General features: G+C 44.2%; 1 protein-coding gene across 1 annotated transcript in view; it reads right to left on the bottom strand.

The window, feature by feature from the left end:
* Positions 1-26003, bottom strand: part of tmc5 (transmembrane channel like 5) — a 365838-nt gene that overhangs the window by 217368 nt on the left and 122467 nt on the right. The window contains exons 3-4 of the mRNA XM_086000829.1: positions 24980-25176; positions 22709-22843 (exon numbers count right to left, since the gene is read on the bottom strand). Of these exons, the coding sequence (XP_085856955.1) occupies positions 22709-22843; positions 24980-25176 (332 nt within the window). The remainder of the gene's footprint in view (positions 1-22708; positions 22844-24979; positions 25177-26003) is intronic.

Here is a 26003-nt window from a genome sequence, read left to right as displayed (position 1 = left end):
AGGAAGACAACGTCACACCTGGGCGACTGTCAAAGATCCCTGATGTGCAAGAAGTGTTCCAGCAAGGACTCGGAACACTAAAAGGCATGACAGCAACAATTAAAATTGAAGAAAACGCAAGCCCAAAATTTTTTAAGGCCAGACCGGTACCTTATGCGATCCGCCCAGCCGTCGAAGCAGAGCTGGAGAGTTTGAAACGTTCAGGAGTACTGTCCAAGGTAGACTGGAGCGAGTGGGCTTCACCCATCGCCCCTGTGATGAAAAAGTCATTGAGCAGCACGCCTGGGGAACCAAGGAAGGTTCGCATCTGTGGGGACTTTAAGGTAACAGTGAACCCAGTCCTTCACACCGTACAATATCCACTTCCGCGGATTGAAGATATTTTCGCCTCGCTATCTGGAGGGAAACGCTTCACTAAGATTGATCTGGCCCAGGCGTATCTGCAAATGGAGGTAGAAGAAGCATCAAAAAAATACCTCACAATCAACACCCATAAAGGTCTCTACCAATACAACCGGCTGGTATTTGGGGTAGCATCAGCTCCGGCTATTTGGCAAAGGGCAATGGAACAAGTCCTGCAAGGGATCCCAGGGACCCAGTGTTATTTGGACGACATCCTGGTCACGGGCGAAAATGACAGTGATCACCTTGCCAACCTGGAGCAGGTGCTCACTAGATTGAAGGAATATGGGCTCTGAGCTAACCGCTCCAAATGCGAGTTTTTAAAAAAACAGATCTCGTATTGTGGCCACGTTATCGATAAAGAGGGGTTACATAAGTCCCCAGAAAAGATTGAGGCAGTAGTCAAGGCTCCAGCACCAGAAAACGTGTCACAACTGAGGTCGTTCCTCGGGCTGGTAAACTACTACCATAAGTTCTTGCCAAATTTGTCTACAATGCTACACCCACTGAACACCCTACTGCAAACTGGGGTGCCATGGAAGTGGAGTGACGAATGTAAACGAGCTTTCCAGAAGAGCAAAACACTAATCACATCGAAAGAGGTATTGGCCCATTTCAACCCAGCACTACCAATTCGGTTGGCGTGTGATGCATCACCCTACGGCATTGGAGCGGTGCTGTCGCACAAATTCTCGGACGGCTCAGAGAGGCCAATAGCCTTTGCGTCACGATCACTAACCTCCGCCGAGCGTAACTACGCCCAGATTGACAGGGAGGCCCTCAGCCTAGTGTGGGGAGTGAAAATGTTCAATCACTATCTGCACGGGCAGAAATTCACCTTGCTGACTGACCACCAGCCTCTTGTCTCCATTTTAAATCCGAAGAAGGGCGTTCCGGTGATGGCTGCGCAACGACTACAAAGATGGTCACTCTTTCTAGGGGTGCACCACTATGAGATTGAATATAAGGGCACGAAACAGCATGGAAATGCTGTTGGGCTATCACGCCTGCCACTGCCTACTGTGGAGGAAGCACCAGCAGTGGATCCTGTCGAAATATTTCATTCGACTATAGTTGAATACCTACCGGTAACTAATGCTCGTATAGAACAGGAGACCCGAAATGACCCGACACTGTCTCGGGTATATGATTTGACGGTGAAGGGATGGCCAGCACATGGCGACTCACTGTTGCCAGCATTCTCGACAAGAAGAGAACAGCTGTCAGTGTGCCGGGGGACCTTGATGTGTGGATCCCGAGTGGTAATTCCACCCAAGTTAAGGGATAGAGTGCTCAATGAGCTTCATGAGGGCCATCTGGGAGGGGTACAAATGAAAAGCCTTGCCAGGGCTTATGTGGTGGCCGGGAATCGACAAACAAATCGAGGACCTGACCAAGAGCTGCTCAGGATGCCAGAAAGTCCAAAATGCACCACCACATGCCCCTCTACACCCATGGGAGTGGCCCTCATCTCCATGGCAATGGGTGCATATTGATTTTGCTGGTCCATTCATGGACTCAAAATGTCCTCCACCACCACGGAGAAAACTATTGCAGCCCTACGGACCATTTTTGCCAGGAATGGCTTGCCAGCACAGATTTGCTCTGATAACGGACCACAGTTTGTGTCCGAAGAGTTCCGGAGGTTTATGAAGAAGAATGGGGTAAGGCATTACACATCCGCCCCATATCATCCAGCCACAAATGGATTGGCTGAGAGGTTCGTACAAACCTTTAAGAAGGCAATAAAGGCTATGTACAATGACAACATTCCGCTGCAGCATAAGGTGGACAATTTCCTGTTCGCCTACCGGAATGCGACACATGCAGTCACCAACCAGGCCCCGGCCATGATGTTCTTTAACCGAAGGTTGAGATCTCGCCTGGATTTGCTCAGACCAAACGTACGAAGAGATGTTGAGAGTAAGCAATTCCAGCACATCCATGAGAAGCCAACAAGGAGCATCAATGTAGGGCAACCAGTCTTGGCCCGCGACTACCGAACAGAAAAATGGCAGTCAGGAACGATATGCACACGGCAGCGCCCACTAATGTACACAGTGGACGTTGGGGAGAACATCGTGAGACGCCATGCTGACCAGATCCTAGAGTCACAGGAACAAGTCAACCCCATGTCTCGCCCATACGTACCTGGTGAGGAACCCGACATACAGGTCGCATCTACCCCAGAAACAGTAGCATCGGAAGCTGATGACCCAACCGACGACAGGGTGCCAGAATTGCCTCCGCACCAAGAGCGAGACACTCGGGAAAGGTGCTATCCAGAAAGGATCAGGAAGCCTCCCCAAAGACTGAATATATAAATGGACTATTTTCAGCTAACGTTGTATGTTAAAAGTGTTAATTGTAATTAGTTTGATATTTAATTGTTAAATGAGTGTTATGGTACTGTTAATCTAAAAGGGGAGGAATTGTAATGTATATACCTTTAAGGGGGGAACTACTTTTTACAGCTCATGTATACTGCAATACCGGCAATAACCACACCTGTATATAGCACTGAGTAGTAATCTGTACAGTTCAGTTCCAGAGTGAGCCACGTTGAGTAAACACCTGTTGTACCGTTCCCCTGCATCTTGTGTCTTATTACTCTCGGACACAACATAGTGTATTTGGGCTCCTCGCATCCTCTTCCACTAAAGGTGTGGAGTGCTCTGGCTGGCACACAACGGCATGTTGCAGAATGGCTCAGGGACTGAGGGAGAGGGTGCACAGGTTCTCGGACGCGGTGGAGGCGGTCCAGAGGAGGAGGGATGTTCTGTACCCGCAAGGGGGTGAACGGATACCACATCGCCCTCCTGTTCCTCTTTTCTGCAGCAGCTGGTGCTGCTATGCCTGGCCTCATGTCCTCCTCCCATTCCTCGTACTGACCCAAGGGGACCCCTAGCAAGATGCCCAAGACCAAGCACTCCCTTTCTAGCAGCTAGGGTCTAAATTAAGAAGCAGAACCACAAAGGTAATAATCTCTGGATTACTACCTGAGCCACGAGCAAATTTGCATAGGGTAAATAAGATCAAAGAATGAGCGGTTCAAAGACTGGTGTGGGAGAAATGGGTTTCGATTTGTGGGGCACTGGCACCAGTACTGGGATAGGAGGGAGCTGTTCCGTTTGGACGGGCTTCAATTGAACCATGCTGGGGCTAGAGTCCTGGCAAATCGAATAAGTAGGGCTGTAGAGAGGGCTTTAAACTAAATAGTGTGGCGGGAGGGTCCAGGTGAGCGGGAATTTAAAAAGTCAATGAGAAAAGAGAATGCAATAGAGCAGGATAGAGATGGGGGAAGTAATAACCAGAGTGTGACAGGGACAGAATGTTTAAAAATAAGAGTGTAACAGAAAAAAGGCCAAAACAAGGAAAAATGGTAAAAAGACAAAGTTAAAAGCTCTATATCTGAATGCACGTAGCATTCGTAACAAGGTAAATGAGTTGACGGTACAAATAAATACAAATGGGTATGATCTGATCGCCATTACAGAGACATGGTTGCAAGGCGACCAGGGCTGGGAACTGAATATTCCAGGGTATATGATCATTCGGAAGGATAGAAAGAAAGGAAAGGGAGGTGGAGTGGCTTTGTTGGTAAAAGATGGGATCAGTGCAGTGGTGAGAAGTGATATTGGCTCAGAAGCTCAAGATGTAGAATCGGTTTGGGTGGAGATAAAAAATAATAAGGGGAAAAGGTCTCTGGTGGGCGTAGTCTACAGGCCCCCGAACAGTAGCAATGCTGTTGGACAGAGTATAAGTCAACAAATAATGGAGGCCTGTAAAAAAGGTATGGTAATAATCATGGGCGATTTTAATCTCCATATTGATTGGACAAATCAAATTGGCCAAGGTAGCCTGGAGGAGGAGTTCATAGAGTGCATCCGGGATGTTTTCCTAGAACAGTATGTAATGGAACCAACCAGGGAGCAGGCTATCTTGGATATGGTACTAAGTAATGAGACAGAATTAATAGATGATCTCATAGTAAAGGATCCCCTAGGAAAGCGTAATCATAGCATGGTTGAATTTCAAATTCAGTTGGAGGGTGAGAAAGTTGTATCCCAAACCAGTGTCCTGATCTTAAACAAAGGCAATTATAATGGCATAAGGGCAGAACTGGCTAAAGTGGACTGGAAAAACAAATTAACGGGTAAGAAAGTTGAAATGTAGTGGCAGACACTTAAGGAGATATTTCATAACTCTCAACAAAAATATATTCCAGTGAGAAAGAAAGATTTTAAGAGAAGGGAGCACCATCCGTGGCTAACTAAGGAAGTAAAGGGTGATATCAAATTGAAAACGAAGGCATACAATGTTGCCAAGATTGGTGGGAGACCAGAGGATTGGGAAATTTTTAAAAACCAGCAAAGGATGACTAAAAAAATAATAAAGAGAGAGAAGATGAATTATGAGAGTAAGCTGGCAAGAAACATTAAAACAGATAGTAAGAGCTTCTACAGGTATATAAAAAGGAAGAGGGTAGCTAAAGTAAACATTGGTCCCTTAGAGGATGAGACTGGGGAATTAATAATGGGGAACGGGGAAATGACAGAGACTCTGAACAAATATTTTGTGTCTGTCTTCACGGTAGAAGACACTAATAATATCCCAATAATGGATAATCAAGGGGTCACAGGGAGTGGGGAACTAAAGACAATCACTATCACTAAGGAAATAGTACTCGGTAAAATAATGGGATTAAAAGACAACAGGTCCCCTGGACCAGATGGCCTGCATCCCAGGGTCTTAAAAGAAGTGGCTGCAGAGATAGTGGATGCATTGGTTACAATATACCAAAATTCCCTGGACTCTGGAGAGGTCTCAGCGGATTGGAAAACCGCAAATGTAACACCCCTATTTAAGAAAGGAGGGAGACAGAAAGCAGGAAACTATAGACCAGTTAGCCTAACATCTGTCGTTGGGAAAATGCTGGAGTCCTTCATTAAAGAAGCAGTAGCAGGGCATTTAGAAAAACATACTGCAGTCAAACAGAGTCAGCTTGGTTTTAGGAAAGGGAAATCATGTTTAACAGATTTGCTGGAGTTCTTTGAGGATGTAACAAGCAGGGTGGACAAGGGTGAGCCAGTGGATGTGATGTATTTGGATTTACAGAAGGCATTCGATAAGGTGCCACATAAAAGGTTACTGCATAAGATAAGAGCTCATGGAGTTGGGGGTAATATATTAGCATGGATAGAGAATTGGCTAGCTAACAGAAAGCAGAGAGTCGGGATCAATGGGTCATTTTCTGGTTGAAAAATGGTGACTAGTGGGGTGCCACAAGGATCGGTGCTGGAGCCCCAACTATTTACAATCTACATTAATGACTTGGATGAAGGGATCGAGTGTAATATAGCCAAGTTTGCAGATGATACAAAGATGGGTGGGAAAGCAAGTTGTGCAGAGGGCTCAAAGAATCTGCAAAGGGATATAGACAGGTTAGGTGAGTGAGCAAACATTTGGCAGATGGAGTATAATGTGGGTAAGTGCGAGGTTATCTACTTTGGCAGGAAAAATAAAAAAGCAAATTATTATTTAAATGGAGAGAGATTACAAAATGCTACAGTTCAGAGGGACCTGGGGGTCCTTGTGCATGAAATACAAAAAGTTAGGATGCAGGTACAGCAAGTAATCAAAAAGGCAAATGGAATGTTGGCATTTATTTCAAAGGGGTTGGAGTATAAAAGCAGGGAAGTCCTGCTACAACTGTACAAAGTATTGGTGAGACCACACCTTGAGTACTGCGTACAGTTTTGGTCTCCTTATTTAAGGAAGGATATACTTGCATTGGAGGCAGTTCAAAGACAATTTACTAGGTTAATTCCAGGGATGAGGGGTTTGACTTATGAGGAAAGGTTGAGCAGGCTGGGCCTATACTCATTGGAATTGAGAAGAACAAAATGTGATCTTATCGAAACATATAAGATACTGATGGGGCTCAACAGGGTAGATGCAGAGAGAATGTTTTCCCTCATGGGGAAATCTAGAACTGGTGGCACAGTCTCAGAATAAAGGGTTGCTCTTTTAGAACTGAGATGAGAAGGAACTTCTTCTCTCAGAGGGTCATAAATTTGTGGAATTCTCTGCCCCAGAGAGCCGTGGAGGCTGGGTCATTAAATACATTTAAAGTGGAGATAGACAAATTTTTGCAAGATAAGGGAGTGAAGTGGTGGGCAGGGAAGTGGCTCTGAGCCCAAGATCAGTCATGATCTTACTGAATGGCGGAGCAGGCTCGAGGGGCCAAGTGCCCTATTCTTGCTCCTATTTTTTATGTTCTTATGTTCTTCTCCAGATGACTCCTATAAGGTGGAGTAGCACAGCACTTACTCTTTTTAGATGAAGTCCTCAGAGAATTTCCAAAATAAATGTTGCTCGAGTGTTGGTGAAGTCTTGACCAAGTGTCCCAGAAAGTCTCCTGATCTGTTTTAGAGGTCCTCTTCACCACTCCAACAGCAATGACCATGAAATGGGGAGTATCCCTTTAAGTAGCACTTGAAATTGCCATTAATGCTATGTTTACTCCCAAACAGCTGGTCGCTGTTAGGAGAGGGCGTTAGTTGACGCTCTAGCCCCCAAATGCTAGCAGGCATTTTAAGTGGCAATCAGCTGTTTAGCAATCCTCCGGGCGGCCGTTCCTAGCGCTGGCTTCAAATCCTTTACCAAGATGTCGTCTTGCACTAAACATGTGTTTCAGCTCAAGGCCCCATCTTGCTAGGGTTTCCCCTTAGCCACCCCTTTACCTCTTCAGCATCTAAAGTATTCGGCGAAAATTGCCCCCACAGTGTTACGCATGTAAGTAGGACCAACACAGAATACACATCGGCCCAGAAATTCGGGTCTCCACGGGTGAGTACGCACGGGGTACTCACCCGTAAGCCCAATGGAAGTGCCGGTTTCTTGCATGCACTGCGCATGCGTGGGAAACCGGCACTTCCGTTCCCCTGAAAGCAGGGGTTCAGAGGTGGAACGCGTGTGTGGGAGAGGCTGCGCGTGCGCATCGAACTTACGCTTTTTTTACCGGTTTTCCCGGGAGGGTAAGTCTGCAGAAGTTACACATTTAAAAAGCAGGCGTAAGGCCTGCTTTTTACAAGGTAAGTGGTGAATTAATTAAAATTAAAACATTTTTTCCACAGGTTTATTATTTTTAAATACTTTAAAGAAAGGTAAGTTTATTTTTAGCCCCATTAGAAAATAAAATTATTTTTTTCAAAAATTTAAATTATTGTTTAAAATAGTTATTTCATGTAATTTATAGTTTATTTAAAAAATGTGATTAAAAAAAAAAATTATTTGAAGATTTAGTGATGTTTTGGGGCCCCTAGTATTTCTAAGTTTTGACAGCACTTCCTGTCAAACTTATGAATGGCTCCGATTGGCTCTCCATGGCCCACGTGATCCCAGGGGACGTATCGAACTAACTGCGTCCCGGGATACGCAAGCACTGCGCGCCAGCAGCTTGTGCAGGCCCAGGATCGGAATTCCACGGGGGCCCACAGCACAATGGCCGGCGCGCAAGGTAAGTGCAGGTCGGGGGCTTACACCCGCGGGAAGCCCCCGACCAGAATTTCTGGGCCAAAATTTACAGGGAACAATACTGAAAGTGATTGTGAGAGAAAAGGATCTAGGTGATATTGTGCACAGATCAATGAACAATTCACAACCAATGCAGAGAAGTTTAGGTTAACATACCCCTAAAAATAAAATCTATCAAATATCAAATGTATTCAAACAAAATCACAAAAGTGAAAAAGAAAATTAGAGGGGCAAAGAGAGGTTATGAGAATAAAATGGCAGCCAACATAAAAGGTAATCCAAAAGTCTTCCATAGGCATATAAATAGTAAAAGGGTAGTAAGGAGGGGTGGGGCCGATTAGGGACCAAAAAAGAGACCTATGCATGGAGGCAGAGGGTATGGCTGAGGTACTAAATGAGTACTTTGCACCTGTCTTCACCAAGGAAGAGGATGCTGCCATAGACATAGTAAAGGAGGAGGTAGTGGAGATACTTGATAGGGTAAAAATTGATAAAGAGGAGGTATTAGAAAGGCTGGTTGTACTAAAAGTAGATAAATCACCAGGAGCGGATGGGATGCATCCTAGGATGCTGAGGGATTTCAGGGAGGCAATCATGGAGGTACTGGCCATAATATTCCAATCCTCCTTACATACGGGGGTGGTGCCAGAGGACTGGAGAATTGCAAATGTTACACCATTGTTCAAAAAAGGGTGTAAAGGTAAACCCAGCAATCTACAGGCCAGTCAGTTTGACCTCAGTAGTGGGGTTACTTTTAGAAACAATAATCAGGTACAAAATTAACATTCACTTGGAGAGCTGTGGATTAATTAAGGAAAGCCAGCATGGATTTGTTAAAGGCAAATCGTGTTTAACTAACAAGATTGAGTTCTTTGATGAGGTAACAGAGAGGGTTGATGAGGGCAATACAGTTGATCTAGTGTTTATGGATTTCCAAAAGGTGTTCGATAAAGTGCCACATAATAGGCTTGCCAGCAAAGTTGAAACCCATGGAATAAAAGGGACAGTAGCAGCATGGACACGGAATTGGCTACGTGACAGGAAACAGAGTAGTGGTAAACGGTTGTTTTTCGGACTAGAGGGAAGGTATAGAGTGGTGTTCCTCAGGGGTCGGTTCTAGGACCACTGCTTTTCTTGATATATATTAATGACTTGGACGTGGGTGTACAGGGCACAATTTAAAAATCTGCAGATGACACAAAACTTGGAAATATAGTGAACAGTGAGGAGAGTGACAGGCTTCAGGAAGACATAGACAGGTTGGTGAAATGGGCGGACACGTGGCAGATGAAATTTAACGCAGAAAAGTGTGAAGTGATATATTTTGGTAGAAAGAATGAGGAGAGGACATATAAATTAAATGGTACAATCCTGAAGGGGGTGCACGAACAGAGAGACCTGGGGGTATATGTACACAAATCATTGAAGGTGGCAGAGCAGGTTGAGAAAGCAGTTAAAAAGGCTTACAAATCCTGGGCTTCATAAATAGAGGTATAGAGTACAAAAGTGTGGAAATTATGATGAACCTGTATAAAACACCCGTTCAGCCCCAACTGGAGTACTGTGTCCAATTCTGGGCACCACACTTTAGGAAGGATGTGAAAGCCTTAGAGAGGGTGCAGGAAAGATTTACGTGAATGATTCCAGGAGTGAGGGACTTCAGTTATGTTGATAGACTGGAGAAGCTGGGGTTGTTCTCCTTGGAGCAGAGAAGATTGAGAGGAGATTTGATAGAGGTGTTCAAAATCATGAGGGGTCTGGACAGAGTAGATAGAGAGAAACTGTTCCCATTGGCAGAAGGTTCTAGAACCAGAGGACACAGATCTAAGGTGATTGGCAAAAGAATCAAAGGCGATGTAAGAAAAAACTTTTTACGCAGCGAGTGGTTAAGATCTGGAATGCACTGCCTGAAAGGGTGGTGGGGGCAGATTCAATCACGGCTTTGACAAGGGAGTTGGAGAAGCATCTGAAGGAAAGAAATTTGCAGGGCTACGGGGAAAGGGCGAGGGAGTGGAACTAGCTGAAGTGCTCTTGCAGAGAGCCAGCACGGGCTCGACCGGCCGAATGGCTTTCTTCCATGCTGTAACCATTCTATGATTCTAACTATTAAAAATGTAGTCATAAAGCTGGCTCCAACAATCTGTCTCCTCCAAACAAACAGCACGACATTCCCATTTGGGCCTCTGAACACTTTGGAACCTGGGTACACCACCTTTCCTCCAAATTTCTGATTTCCACCTGACCAGCTGACTCCACACATTTAGTGGCCCAATTTAAACAAAGTATGAATGTGCAGAATATGAATGAGCAGGAGTATACCTGCAATGCAATAAAGTAAATTTCACAGGAGCCACTGTGTAGCCAAGGCTTTCAATGCATGCACAAAGGCTCCTGGGACCTCACTTTTACCACCTGATCTCTTATGTTTCATCAGCAGTCCTGCACGACTCCCTCCTGTTCTCTGTGGTGCATTAGCAACCCAGGCCTATACTTTCCACTCTGAGATGAACACCATGCAAGATCAATTGGTAGATATATTTAAAAAAAATTGAACATCCCAAGTGCCATGCAATTTCTGTTGTAATCATCATTACTTTTTTTCAGCACCGTGACAGTTAAACCTTTTCAAACCAGTCAGTGGTTCTGGTGAACTAGGTACAAACATTCCAGGGATGAGGGATTGCAGCTATGTGGATAGATTAGGGAAGCTGGGGTTGTTCTCCTCAGAGCAGTGAAGGCTAAGAGGAGATTTGATAGAGGTGTGTTTAAAATCTTGAAAGGTTTAAATAGAGTAAATAAAGAGAAACTGTTTCCAATGGCTGAAGGGTTGTTAACGAGAGGGCACAGATTTAAGGTGATTAGCAAAAGAAACAGAGGCGACATGAGGAAAAACTATTTTGTGCAACAAGTAGTTAGGATTTGGAATGCACTGCCTGGTAGGGTGGTGGAAACAGATTCAATAGTAGCCCTCAATTGTATAAACACTTGAAGGAGAAAAAACTGCAGGGATATGGGGAAAGAGCGAGGAGTGGGACTAACTGGATTGCTCTTCGAAAGAGCCGGCGCAGACTCAGTGGGCCGAATGGCCTCCTTCTGTGCTGTACTATTCCATGATTCTATGTTCTAAATTTATCCAAAGGGTCTGTTGACTAAAGTTGTGGTAATTTTTAGGGAGATGGCACCAGTTAGATAGCATCTGAGCCTGGTAGACAGTACCAGTATGGCCCTGGGACTGGGGGTTTGTGGAAATCCCCTTGTACTTCATTTAATAGTATTCTATTTTGTAGATTTTCTAGCAGTAGTAATAACTTTTCATATATGATGTTATAATGTAGGAAAGTTCAACCACTTAGTATATAGCTTTTTCACTCTCCCTTCTTTGTGCCCCTCCAACCTTGACCACCGATGTTAGCCTTGGCTGGTATGTAGAACATGCACAAGAGCAGCTTGGTAAAGGTTTTCCTTCTGCTTTTTCTATCCCTTGTGGTGAAGCCCAGCACTTTCCTGATATTAGCACAGCTCAGATCAGGAACTTGTTTAAGAGGGTGAAGAAGCCCTTGTCTCTATTTTCTGTGGCAGTTCTTGCTGAAGCTTAAAGCTGCAGTGTCACCACTACATTACCCTTAGTAGTTATTTTTATGGTTACTCCCAGGGCAATACTGCTACCACCTACTGGGCTCAGCTGCACTGCTCCCATCATCTTAAAAGTTACACAATACAGTCATTATTTTCAGATCTGATTTTGATTGCTTGTGGGGGATGAAGCTGGATTATGCACAAGTATGTTTGGGTGGAGGGTGAGTGCGGGCTGGGGCTCAAGTTTAGGAGGACAGGCCTTATGTTAAGATGTGGGATTTACAGGTGTGGCTTTTGGCGGAGGGGATGAGGCTAGGCTGCATATCCAATGTAGTCAAGTGTGCCAGAGGTGCTTGCGTTGCATTAGAAACAAGGGTCAAGAGTGAGACTAGGTTCTGTTCCGAGGTCATGGGGACCAGATATGGGGGCTTTAGCATTGGATTCTATAGCGCATGTGTGTGGTCAGATTGGTTGTCGGTATAGTTTGCAGGTTGGAGAGGAGACTGTATTTAAGGCCGGTTGTGGATATAACATGGCTGGGTGTGGGTGTTCCAGGTAGAGAGCATAGGCCAGGGTTAAGGCTCATGGTGAGGTCAGTGCATGATTTTCAAATGTCTGGCAGTATGTATGGAGCTGATATGTGGATGAGAATGGCTTGTGCCTGACACAGATGTAGGGGAAGTAAGTCTAGATATGGGCAATAGTTTAGTGTGAGGTAGGTAGAGGCTTGGGAGTTTGATTGTGGGAACAAAAAAGGCGGGGTTGGGATTCGTGTGGATAGGAAATATTGTAACAACCGTAACATTATGGTTAATTTTCCACAGGGCATCTTGTAAGGTTGTGTAATTCTGAGGTAAGATCTGACCTGATGATTGGTGGGGTTGGTCCACAAAGCCTGTACCTTGTGTGAATGAAGTGATCTTGGGTGAGTCAGAGAGTGTTCCAGTGAATTACACAGCCAGATGACTAGGTCTTTCAGCAGCTCCTCAAATGTGTCTCCTACAGTCTGCTTTTTTTTTAGAATTTCTGCATGTTAAAGCTGGCACACCACTCTTGTTAGGTCTGAGCTTCCAGTGGCACCTGCATTTCCAAGGGTTTCTATTTTGCTATTTTTCTCTCTGTCATTCACCACCCAAATTGCAATGAAGTCTCTTCCTCTTCTCCTCCCTCTTGGAACAAGAGGCAAAAAATTAGTGTTGAGGATAACAGCTGACGAACACAACGCATTTGCATGACACTCCTCTGTTCGTAATTTTAATGGATACATTAACCCATTTAAGAGAAAACAAGTTAAGGTCTCTGTAATGATCAGTAACCTGTCATTCTAGAATGGTACACTAGGTGGAGCTGTATGTTGCTGTATGTTTAGCTGTATGTAATATAAGAGTGGGCTACCCACGATGCACCAGGCTACCCACAAGGCAGTAGTCAAGATGGATGCTGTACAAGTCCACAGGGCTGAATAAAGTGACTAGCTCAAGCTAGCTGTTCATAATAAGAATGTCTATTTATTTATGAACATAACAGTCTCATTAATATAAATAAAATACTGGATAGAGCAAAATCGTACGAATATCTTGCCAGCAGTAGATTCTACAGTAAAACTTCTCTCTATTTCCTTCCCACAGCAACAATGGTGCTGCAATTGGTCTCAGCACTCCTGAGCTAGGGAGGGAAAGATCATCTCGGGTCCTGCTGCTGATTATTACCTCGCAACCAATGTTCCCTGTAAGTTGTGTGGGAGCGCAGCAGCACAGCAATCTATGAAAGTACCATGCAGGCCGCTCACCAGCTGTCCCGTTGAAGATACTGCACGTGCGCAGTCGCACTGCAAATTTAAAGATACCGCGCATTTAAATAAACAGACCGCGCACCCATGGTATTATTTAGAGGGAGCATTGCTAGCAACCACTGCCTAGCGTACACTTGCCAATGTCAGATGGGTATAGGTTTGGCTGTGGTGATTTCCACTGTCAAACAGTAATCTACATCAGTGCTTTCCTTGTCTGTAGAGATCAGCAACTCTATGGATGGTTTTGCTGAGGCAACAGGGAGCTACCACACCATTTCTTATGATAAATGCAAGACATTATTAGTAAGGAGACTCAAGTTTAAATTAAGCTGCATCGCTGAGGCAGAATTTTACTTTCTTTGGCATAAGACTACGGCCGTGAAATTCGGCACCTCAGCGCACACACGTGGCTTTGTGGGCACTGCTTATCAATCCTGAGATACATACGAACATATGAACATACGAATTAGGAGCAGGAGTAGGCCACTTGGCCCTTCGAGCCTGCGCCGCCATTCAATAAGATCCTGGCTGATCTGATTACTCCACATTTCCGCCTACCCGATAACTTTTCACCCCCTTGCTTATCAAGAATCTATCTACCTCTGCCTTAAAAATATTCAAAGACTCTGCTTCCACCGCCCTCTGAGGAAGAGAGTTCCAAAGACTCACGACCCTCTGTGAGAAAAAATTTCTCCTCATCTCTGTCTTAAATGGGCGACCCCTTATTTTTAAACAGTGACCCCTAGTTCTAGATTCTCCCACAAGAGGAAACATCCTCTCCACATCCACCCTGTCAAGACCCCTCAGGATCTTATATGTTTCAATCAAGCCACCTCTTATTCTTCTAAACTGCAGCGGATACAAGCCTAACCTGTCCAACCTTTCCTCATAAGACAACCCGCCCATTCCAGGTATTAGTCTAATAAACCTTCTCTGAACTGCTTCCAACGCATTTACATCCTTCCTTAAATAAGGAGACCAATACTGTACACAGTACTCCAGATGTGGTCTCACCAATGCCCTGTATAATTGAAGCATAACCTCCCTACTTTTGTATTCAATTCCCCTCGCAATAAACGATAACATTCTATTAGCTTTCCTAATTACTTGCTGTACTGGCACAGTAACCTCTTGTGATTCGTACACTAGGACACCCAGATCCCTCTGCATCTCAGAGCTCTGCAATCTCTCACCATTTAGATAATATGCTTCTTTTTTATTCTTCCTGCCAAAATGGACAACTTCACATTTTCCCACATTATACTCCATTTGCCAGATCTTTGCCCACTCACTTAACTTATCTATATCCCTTTGTAGCCTCCTTATGTCCTCTTCACAATTTACTTTCCTACCTATCTTTGTGTCATCAGCAAATTTAGCAACCATACCTTTGGTCCCTTCATCCAAGTCATTTATATAAATTGTAAAAAGTTGAGGCCATAGCACTGTTCCCTGTGGCACACCACTCTTTACATCTTGCCAATCAGAAAGTTACCCATTTATGCCTACTCTCTGTTTCCTGTTAGCTAGCCAATCTTCTATCCATGCCAATATGTGACCCCCTACACCATGAGCTTTTATTTTCCACAATAACCTTTGATGTGGCACCTTATCAAATGCCTTCTGGAAATCTAAGTACAGTACATCCACCAGTTCCCCTTTATCCACAGCACATGTTACTTCCTCAAAGAACTCCAATAAATTGGTTAAACATGATTTCCCTTGCACAAAACCATGTTGACTCTGCCTGATTACTTTGAACTTTTCTAAATGCCCTGCTATAACGTCTTTAATAATAGCTTCTAACATCTTCCCTATGACAGATGTTAAGCTAACTGGCCTGTAGTTTCCTGCTTTCTGTCTCCCTCCCTTTTTGAATAAAGGAGTTACATTCGCTATTTTCCAATCCAATGGAACCTTCCCCAAATCTAGGGAATTTTGGAAAATTAAAACCAACGCATCAACTATCTCACTAGCCACTTCTTTTAAGACCCTAGGATGAAGTCCATCAGGACCCGGGAACTTGTCAGCCCACAGCTTCAACAATTTGCTCAGTACCACTTCCCTGGTGATTATAATTTTCTTGAGTTCCTCCCTCCCTTCCATTTCCTGATTTACAGCTATTTCTGGGATGTTACTTGTATCCTCTATAGTGAAGACCGATGCAAAATACCTGTTCAATTCAACTGCCATCTCCTTATTTTCCATTATTAATTCCCCAGACTCACTTTTTATAGGACCAACGTTCACTTTGTTAACTCTTTTCTTTTTAAAATATCTATAGAAACTCTTACTATCTGTTTTTATCTTTCTAGCTAGCTTTCTCTCATACTCTAATTTTTCTCTCCTTATTAATCTTTTAGTCATTCTTTGCTGTTTTTTATATTCTGTCCAACCTTCTGACCTGCCACCCATCTTTGCACAATTATATGCTTTTTCTTTAAGTTTAATACTATCTTTAACTTACTTAGTTAACCACGGATAGTGGGTCCTCCCCTTGGAATTTTTCTTTCTTGTTGGAATGCCTTATTCTGCCCCAGTCCGGTGTGCCAGCAATCTTCCAGCCACCACGTCGAACCCGAGGGAGGCTGCTCAGAGACAAGGGCTATCTGCTGGCCGATGACTGGATCTGCAACCCCACCACTCATGGCCAGCTCTCATATAATGAGAGCCATGCTGCCACAAGGAACCGCATCGAGCAGACCATTGGGGTGCTGAAGCAATGGTTCCACTGCCTTGACTGCGCGGGATGATCCCTTCAGTACATGATGGCGCGGGTCTCCCATTTCGTGCTGGTCTGCTGCATCCGCCACAACTTGGCCATCATGAGGGCGTAGCCCTTGCCACCACAGGTTTCTTGACCACCTCAAGAGGAGGAGGAAGAGGAAGAGGAGGAGGAGGAAGAGGGGGAGGAGGAAGAGGGGGAGGAGGAAGAGGGGGAGGAGGAAGAGGAAGAGGAGGAGGAGGAGGAAGAGGAGAAAGAGGAGGCGAAGGCAGGCAGCAGATCCCCATTCCGGATGGGCTGTGTGTGAGCGCCTCAGCAGAATCCGATTCCCCTGAATGAAACCCCAGATCCCCGTTGCTCACTACTTCCCCACTTTACCATCCATCTGCCACGGAACATCACAGCGTCCTCTTGGGCACAAAGTTAAAATGAGAGCCACCACAAAACAAACATTCCAAACATAATTAATAAATGAGTCAATCCAAAACTACATAACAATGTCAACTAATCACCCTTGTGCATTCCCTTAGTGCTTGTCTTCCGTGTTCCTTTGCCTACTCTAGTGCTCCTATGCAGTGCTACCCCAATGGCTGCAGCATGGCTGGTGGAAGGCTGCTGACTTTCTGTGGGGGAGACTGCAGATGGCCTTGCAGGACGACCTCGAGCAGCTCTGGGCCTAGAAGACCTGGCGGTAGACTGCACCACCTTGGCATGGGCGGCAGCAGTATGGGCTGACTGGCTGACAGGCAACAGCAAGGCAACTGGCGGAGTGGCAGTGGTGGGAGGACGAATGCTGTCATCCTGAGAGAGGACAGCAGGTTCTTGCTCTACGGAGGCACTACCACTCCTCTGGGGCAGCACCTCAGCATTCCTAGCCATCTGTTGGAGCACAGATGGCTGGACTGCTGTGAGACCCTGAAAGCCCCTTTCCACACTCGTAAACCCAGCCACGATGGCAGCAGTCTGAGCTTGTGTGGCAGCAAACTGAGCCTGCATGAGAGGAGTCTAAGCTTCCACTGCGGCACTCAGACGTTGGGTCGCTTCCGCTTGTGTTGCAATGGAAGCTGCAACTTTGCCCATCACAGCCTGCATCATGGTTGGGTCCACAACTGTCCAAATGAAGTTATCCATCACTTCCATCCTGGAAATCATGGGCTCCAAGCTCCGCGCAAAGCCCCATGCAATGTTGGAGTTGGACTCCTCCATGCTTCTTGACACTGACAAGCGGCTCTCTGGCAGGCCTACCATTGCACCAAGCATTTCTGTGTGCATGCCCGTCAACCTTCTTCTGAAGGCCGCTCCATCGAAGTCATCATCTGAGTCCTGTGCAGCAGAACTCGTGCAAGCACTTGCCCTCTGGGGAGCTGGCACCCAAGCTACCCTTTCCCCCTGGCCTGGTTGCAGCCCACTCATGCCCGGTGACTCACACGTGCAGATCCCGCCTCTATACTACCCTCTAACGTATGCACAGTGCCCTTTTCTGAGCTGGTGTCAGATCGAGTGACGGTGCCTCTTCTCCTTCACTTTCCTCCTCTACAATGTTGGGGACAGGCTGGGCTGCTGGCAGATTTAGGGTATCTGAAAGAAGAAAAGCACAAGGGTTGGGTTGTGGTGAGGAGAGGTGGGGTAAGAAAGATATGCATGCTTACACCATCAGCCGTTTGTAAGTGAGAAGAGATTGTGCCATGAAGGGGAAGTGGGATGTGAGAAGGATTAGGTATGAGCATACCATCATCTGCAATTCTTTCAGCCTTGCCGCTCGCCTAAGTGACGGCCTGTAAGAATTCGCAATAATTTACAGTTCTGAAGATCAATTTTTTTGATTAAAGAATCCCTGGGCGTTGTGCTTTTAAATTTCCAGGGATAAAAATGGCTGTCAGCACATGGCCGAAGGCAAAGGACAATGCTTTGTTTACAAAGCAATTGAATGCTATTAGCATTTGTTTGTATATCGAGTGGATACTTCAAAACTGCAGAAGAGACTTTTGTATCTTGAATGGGAACCGTTTAAGAATTGAATGGGTTTGTAAATCACCCAGCACTGGACAATAGGGCTGTTGCATTCTCTTTTGTTTTAGCCCAGGTGAACTCCGGATGTGGGCGGGATCATTTCGGCCCCACAGTGCAGACTCTAACCCAGTCCAACCACTTTGAGTTAGCCAATCACAGCTTTCTCTTGTGTATTGGACCCTTTGGGCGGGGAATTTTGCACACAGCCCTTGCAGGGCAGAACGGCAGGACCTCACCAGGTATAAAGATAGCTGCTGAGAAGCTATCACTCTCTTTACTTCGCTGGACCACAGGTGAGCAGGGTGTTCTGACTCCTCGGCAAGGCAACCTAGCAGGAGTTAGGGGGTGGTGATTTGAGGGTAATTGCTAAGATTGTTTAAATAACATTGTAGTCATTTTATCCCTCATTTTCACCGTCTGCAACCCCCTGTTATATAGTTTTACTGTGATTACTGTGTTCATGTGATATAGTTTATTCTTTTGATTGTAGTTTATTTAGGTAATAAATCTTGATTTTTTTCTCTCATCCAAACCACTTGTCCGTGTTAATATCATGAATTATAAGTTCCTCCACTCAGAACTGAAGGAGGGGTAGCGATTCGAAACCACTGTTTGTAAATTGGTTTAGAGTGCCGCAGCAAAAGCCTGCTGACCAGGTGAATTACCGTAAACCAGGTAAAAGGTTGGAATTGGTCAGAGATAAGAGGCAAAGGCTGCTGGCGAGGTAAATTACCATAAACCAGTTAAAAGAAGCACCCCCCCCCCCTTACAGGCCCCACCAATTTCCAGCACGGTCTCCTCCAACTCAGTGAGGTTCTGAAGACATGCTTCCTCTTCACCCGTCTGCTGCTGCTCACATTTGTTATGTGCCACCTTGGCCTGAAAGAGAAAGGGAAGTGTGTCAGTGAGTGTGGTGCAATGTGTTTGGGTGATGTACCGGTCATGGTTGAATCGCTGGCAGCGTGTGCAAGGTGAGATGTGGGTGTGAGTCTTGCAGCAGTGGTAAGTGTGTCAGGGTGAGATGAAGCTATGATTGAGGCATGAGTCGTGATTGCTAGAGATTGTTAGTAGGTGAGCGATGGGAATGTGGTGCATTGAGCATTGTGTGAGGCTAGTGGTGTAGTTGGTGGGATATGACATTTGAAGATGCATTCACTCACCTTGACCACTTGTGTGAGGTCATTAAACTTCTTGCAGCACTGGATCCAGGTCTTGGGGGCAACACACATGGCACTGACAGCTTCTGCTATCACCTCCCACTGCCTTCTGGCATGCTGCCTGGAAGACATACTGCCCCAATGTGGGCAGAGGACCTGTATTCTTCTGTACACCCCCAGGACCTAAGCCTCCAGTGCTGCATCTGAGAACCTCCTTGTCCTCTCTCTTCCCTGTTGAGCCATGGCGGCATGCAGAGTGACAATGAGGTGCTTTTGAAACAAAGCACCTCCCCTTTAAGTAGTGCAGAGAGCCTAGGCAAAATTTTATTGGCCAGTAGACTGCACCCAATATTGGCCCCTCTCGAGCGCTAAGCCAACCAGCAGCACGTTTAGTGCTGGGCTCAATGCTCCAATCATGTAAATGAGCAGGCAGCACGAATTTTGCACCACTTTGAAAGCGCTCCCTGCGCTCATTTTTGAACTGAATCGAATTTCACCCCCAATGTTTCATCTTGTAAAACTAAAAATCTACTTGCTATATTTTTGTCTCTCTATTATTTTGATCAACAATTTTTCTCCTCTTCTTCCTCCTCCCCTGAGGCATTGGCCTGTATTTTCCGATTGGAGGCTACCTGCGTGAGGAGGCCTCCGATCTGGAAAAAATCTACGCCCTTACCTGAGGGCTCCGGAGGTCCAGACATTTCTGCTCCTGGGCCTCTGTTCTACCAAATATGCAGGGCCTAGGTATCCCAGGGGCGCTTGCGGATCATGTGGGCCACGGGGAGCCAATGGGAGAAGGGAATCCCCCTTCATACTTTTGACAGCTTAGACCTGTCAAATCACGTTTTTAAAATTAGTTAAAATTACATTAAATTAAATATTTTAAACAAAAATTTAATTTTTTGAAAAAAAAATTAAAGTTTATTACGGGGCTAAAAATAAACTTACCTTTTTTAAGTATGTTTAAATTATAAATGAGTGAAAACATTGTTTTTTACTTTTTTAAAACTCTTATGCTGGTAAAAGCAGGCCTTACACCTGCTTTTACCAGGCGTAAGATTTTTAAGGGATTTCAGCGGGCGGAGGTTCTGCAGAAAAAGGATTCTTGACAGATCGGAACTGCCGGTTTTCAGCGCATGCCTGAAACCGGCACTTGCGATGTCCCTACAAGTGTGTACACAGTGCGTACCCACCCGTAGGGATCGGAAAATACGGCCCAATGACTTCTTGCTGGGGTTCTATGGGCACTGGGCACATTGTCAAAGTGGCTATTCTTCATCTGTGAGCCCAGACAATGGGTGCTGTGACTCAGAGGGGATCACACCCAATCCCAAATTTGGCCCCACCCAATGTCTGCATACTCACTCTTTCATAGAAACATAGAAGATAGGAGCAGGAGTAGGCCATTCGGCCCCTCAATGAGATCATGGCTGATCATCCAAATTCAGTACCCTGTCCCTGCTTTCTCCCCATATCCCTTGATCCCTTTAGCCCTGTTATCAGCCCTTTAATGTCAAGTACAACATTTGGTTTACTTGATACATTTTTAATTTTATAAAACATTAATTTTACAATGAACACAAATACTTTAGTTAAGACAGCTCATCTACCATTCTCTACAAGTTATTAAGTGAGTTTTACATTCAAACGTAATCTAATGCAAACTTGTAGGGGTAATTTTTTATCATCATCACATGGACAGTAATCTACTAGAGCAAATTGCCTACCCATTATAGAACCTGTCCAATTTTCATTCCATTGATTTAAAACCTGAGCACTTTACTTTTAGGGGACTTCACTCACACTGCCCAATATCTACTAGTATGATAGTGTAACAATGAAGCAGTCCATGCCCGCATGCAACAAGACCTGGACGACGTTCAGGCTTGGGCTGATAAGTGGCAGGTAACATTCGTGCCACACAAGTGCCAGGCAATGACTATCTCCAACAAGCGAGAGTCTAACCACCGCCCCTTGACATTCAATGGCATTATCATCGCCGAATCCCCAACCATCAACATCCTGGGGGTCACCATTGACCAGAAACGTAACTGGACCAGCCACATGAATACAGTGGCAGCAAGAGCAGGTCAGGGGCTAGGTATTCTGCAACTAGTGTCTCACCTCCTGACTCCCCAAAGCCTTTCCACCATCTACAAGGCACAAGTCAGGAGTGTGATGGAATACTCTCCACTTGCCTGGATGAGTGCAGCTCCAACAACACTCAAGAAGCTCTATACCATCCAGGACAAAGCAGCCCGCTTGATTGGCATCCCATCCACCACCTTAAACATTCACTCCCTCCACCACCGGTGTACCGTGGCTGCAGTGTGTACCATCTACAAGATGCACTGCAGCAACTCGCCAAGGCTTCTTCGGCAGCACCTCCCAAACCCGCGACCTCTTCCACCAAGAAGGACAACGGCAGCAGGCATATGGGTACACCAAAGTTCCCCTCCAAGTCACACATCATCCTGACTTGGAAGTATATCGCCATTCCTTCATCGTCGCTGTGTCAAAATCCTGGAACTCCCTCCCTAACAGCATTGTGGGAGTACCTTCACCACATGGACTGCAGTGGTTCAAGAAGGTGGCTCACCACCACCTTCTCAAGGGCAATTAGGGATGGGCAATAAATGCTGGCCTTGCCAGCGATGCCCACATCCCATAAATGCATAAAAACAACCTTGGGGTGTTACAATATTATCCTCTTGTGATTCAAATCCAATATTTGTGCTTTTCGCATGTGTATTTCTTCAATCTCTTTGAAAGTGGACCAAGAAAACACTTGATGAGATGAGGCCAGATATGAACCATTGAGCTCCTTTGCTTCAGAATAAGGTGAACATACAGAACCGTTAGACCAAACGCAATTAATCCGAACTGTACAACATATCCTTGTGTAATAATACAAAATAAAGAATGCGCCATGGTAGCCCACATCAGTGGGTCATATTACTTGACTTAAACAAGATGTTCTAGCTATTGTCCAACATTTCTAACCTCTTCACCTCAGCAAAAGCCCTCACAGTTTTCTTGTTAACAAACCCACACTCACAGCCTTCCCTTTCACGAAGCCTCGATATCCCAGCCCCTGTCTGTTTATTTCCCTCTGTTCACATATAGAAAGCAATCAAAGGACCTTCTAACACAATGGATGGTGCTTTTAGATCACCTAGACATGCTATCAAATTTCCTTATTGTTTAGCAGAACCACCTTTTGTCTTGGTGCCTTAATTCTAAACTTGTGAGAATGTACTTTGCTAAAAATAACAATAATTTTTTTCAAATGCTTTCTGTGGAAAAATGGTAAAACAAATCCTGAAATGTGGAAGTCAGTATTACAACACAAATTATTAGGGATATTATCATTGCTGCTTAATCAGCGAATATTAAAGTATGTCCAAAGCAGCCTACCCTTTTATAACATGGATAATTTTACCACATATCCGCCCATTTGTATTCAAAATTGTAAAATTATTAACGATGTAAACTAATGTTATTTACCTGGCTCTTTGTTTGATGTTTCTGCATTTCTGTGAATACCAGGAATGAATGAAGCATCTCGGTGACTATATCCATCATATGCAGATGAAACAGAGCTATAAGAATCATCTTCCAAGGGCTCAAATCCAGGATTAACTATCCAATAGAAACAGCAAATATAACAATTGTAAATATATTTCATACTGGATGCTGTAATGATTACAGTGATTGAACAGTCAGGGGAGGTGTTAAGAGGAATACAGCTACTTTTGCATTGATGCTTTTACACTGCTGGTCATTTAGTTTGGATTCCTGGAGATTGACATCCATAAGCTGCCATTTAATGTTTACAATGCTAAAAATGGCTCCCTTATCCTGGCAGCAGAATCGTAGATCCGTAAGAAACCAGTCTAACATTCTGTTGCCAGAATAAGGCATCTGTGTTTGATGGTCTAAACACAGGAGGTCACTTTACAGACTGGTGTTCTGAAATCCAAACCAAAAAGACACCATTATAAAAGAAGTGTGAATTGTTTGTTTCATTTACCCAAAGATCAGATGGGTTTGTTTCATTGAGTTAATTAACTGAGGCTTCCTGTGACCGAAAGAGCTGGTAATTCCTTTGTGAAGTTCTTACAAACCATTTGTATACTTCAAATTAATTTGCAAGAGTAGGGCACGGGGTCACAGGTTTAAACTGACAACAGGTAAGTTCAGGATTGATATTAGCGGGTTTAAGTCTTTCACAATCTCAGGACGTCCCAAAGCGTTTCACAGTCAATGAAGAATTTTTAAAGTTTAGTCACCCTTGTCATGTAGAGAAACATGGCAGGCAATTTCCGCACAGTAAAGTCCCACAAACGGCAATGAGATAAATGACCAGATAATCTTTTTTTTAGTGATGTTATTGATGGATATATATTGGCCAGGACACTGAGAGAATCCTCTGCTCTTCTTTCCAACAGTGCCATGGGATCTTTTACCTGAGAGGGCTGATGGCGCCTCGGTTTAGCATCTCACTGAAAAGGTGGCACCTCCGACTGTACAGCACTGAAATGTCAGCCTGGCTTATGTGCTCAAGTCTTGTAGTGGGGATGGAACCCACAAGCTACTGCGTCAGAGGTCAGAGTGCTACCACTGAGCCAAAACTGACATCTTCACACAAGAATGACAAACACATGGATTGGAATCTCAGATGGAAGTGGAGACAAAAACCTTGGAATTAGTTAAGAACCAATCAGATGCTGAAATGGAGAGACTTTAGTGTTATTCTCGATCTATGTACCAAGATGAGCCAAATGACCTTCCTCATCTGTAATTATCTGGTATTATGTTTGTATGCTCACAGACAGGTGACTACTCTTTTATGTTATGTGAATTCTGTTTAGTTCCATGCCTGCCTACTGTTTTTTATTGATTTTATGTATAAAGTATTATTCAACTGCAATATTCAATGTTAACCAATGTTAATGTTACAGAAAATTGCATGACTTATTGATGGTATCTGGGAAAGAGGAAATGTGAGAATTTTCAGTGGCGAACCCCTTTTGAATAGTGCCATGGGATCTTTTACATTCCCCTGAAAGGGCAGACAGGGCCTTTTTAACATCTTATCTGAAAGACAACCCCTCCTACAGTGTAGCACTTCCTAAGTACTGCACCATTGAGTCAAGGCTGACACTTTGTAAAGGACTATTACACCTTTGAATGGAAGAGTAGACAAACATTTGAAACAGAGGAAGATATAGGGCTATGGGAAGACAGCAAGGTACTAGATTTGTTTCTGATTGCTCTTGTAAAGAGTTGGTGCAGACATGATAGGCCAAATGGCCTCCTTCTGTGCTACAAACTTGTATGGTTTTATGGCTGAGTTTGCAATGATAATTTTTGTTGAACAGAAACTTTCATATTCACTGTAAAAAACATGTCTACAATGGGTAACTGAACCATAACTTTTGGTAATTTTGCTTGATATTGCTAATTGTAAATAAAGATATTAGTTGTTCAGATTATTTGGTAATAGCTGCCATTTTCAAGAGTTTGATACTATGACAGGGAACTATATTTAATAGTGAAGATTACTGTAAGAGAAGTATTTGTTATTCCTTTGGCCAAATATAGATTGTAGGGGCCAAAGTCGACTTACAGGAACTGCCACTAATCCATTGTAAAGATAGTTTCATAAAAACCCAACTTATAAATGCATAATGCTTGCATAACACAAATCAGTATTTGAAAAGCAAGTTAATATTGCACACAAACAGCTCTAAGTGAGTAATGAAGAAAACATACCATGTCCAGTTTCATGTTCATATGGATTCATATTAGAGAATGGTGGTCTTGATACACTATATTCCCTTTCAATTGGTGTCATTGGGATAATCTCTGACTGCTCCCACCTTCTCTGAACATCTGGTGAATCAAACGAATTGTGCTGGTAGGGAGACTGCAGTGGAGTTGTGCAGAGTGTAGAAGATGTCCCCTGTGCACTAACACAGCAGAAAACAAAAACTTAATTTGCAAAATAGTGTATTTTTAGATTACTTAATAATGTATGAATTTTGCTTTGTAATATCAGTTTATAGCACCATCTGCAGCTCTTTCCTTTGCTTATATATTGGCGAGGTCCCAGCTAAGCAGGGAACTGAGAAACCTCACCAATGGTGAGGTCAGAACCTCAAACTGACAATCATTAAACATGTTTCTTAAGATAAATAATTTTAACTAAATTATAGTAAAAGAATACATTAAAAAAAAAATTCCAGTGTCTTCAATTCTTGCAGAAGATGTTTCTGCTTGTGTGAAGTCAAGCTTCTGGAATCTACTTACTGTTTGATAATACTCACTTACACAAATACTCCCGCTTCTTTGGAAGTAATGTGACGTTAACATATGAAGGTAGATTCTAAGAATTTGTGCTCCCTCTGCACAGCATTGCATGTTGGATAGTGAATTTTCCTTATCCCTTGATTCCCCAAAGACTATTTTTCTCAAGCCTACAGTAATTACACAACAACACCTTAGAACTCCTCTGTGAATGTCATGCTACACTGCTCTTAGCTGTTAAGATAACCACAGGAGACTAAAAAACAATGCCACAAAAACAACAGCACCAACAGCACCAGTGTTACCTTAGCTTCCATCAACTCTTATTTGGTCACTATTAGTTACAAGAGATACTTTTTTCCATCTACCTTCAGGACAGCCACTGCATAACAACCGCCACTAAAAAACAAACACAATTTACCAATGTGAAATCTGTGAGTGACGTTCTACCTCACACAACTTCCAAATACAGTATTGAGGCTGAAAACAG

The sequence above is a fragment of the Somniosus microcephalus genome, chromosome 11, assembly GCF_052327205.1.
Source record: "Somniosus microcephalus isolate GS21.2 chromosome 11, FLI_Smic_1.0, whole genome shotgun sequence".
NCBI classification, from domain to species: Eukaryota; Metazoa; Chordata; class Chondrichthyes; order Squaliformes; family Somniosidae; genus Somniosus; species Somniosus microcephalus.
The sequence above is the reverse complement of the archived record's forward strand: the minus strand, read 5'-3'. Positions and strand labels throughout refer to the sequence as shown.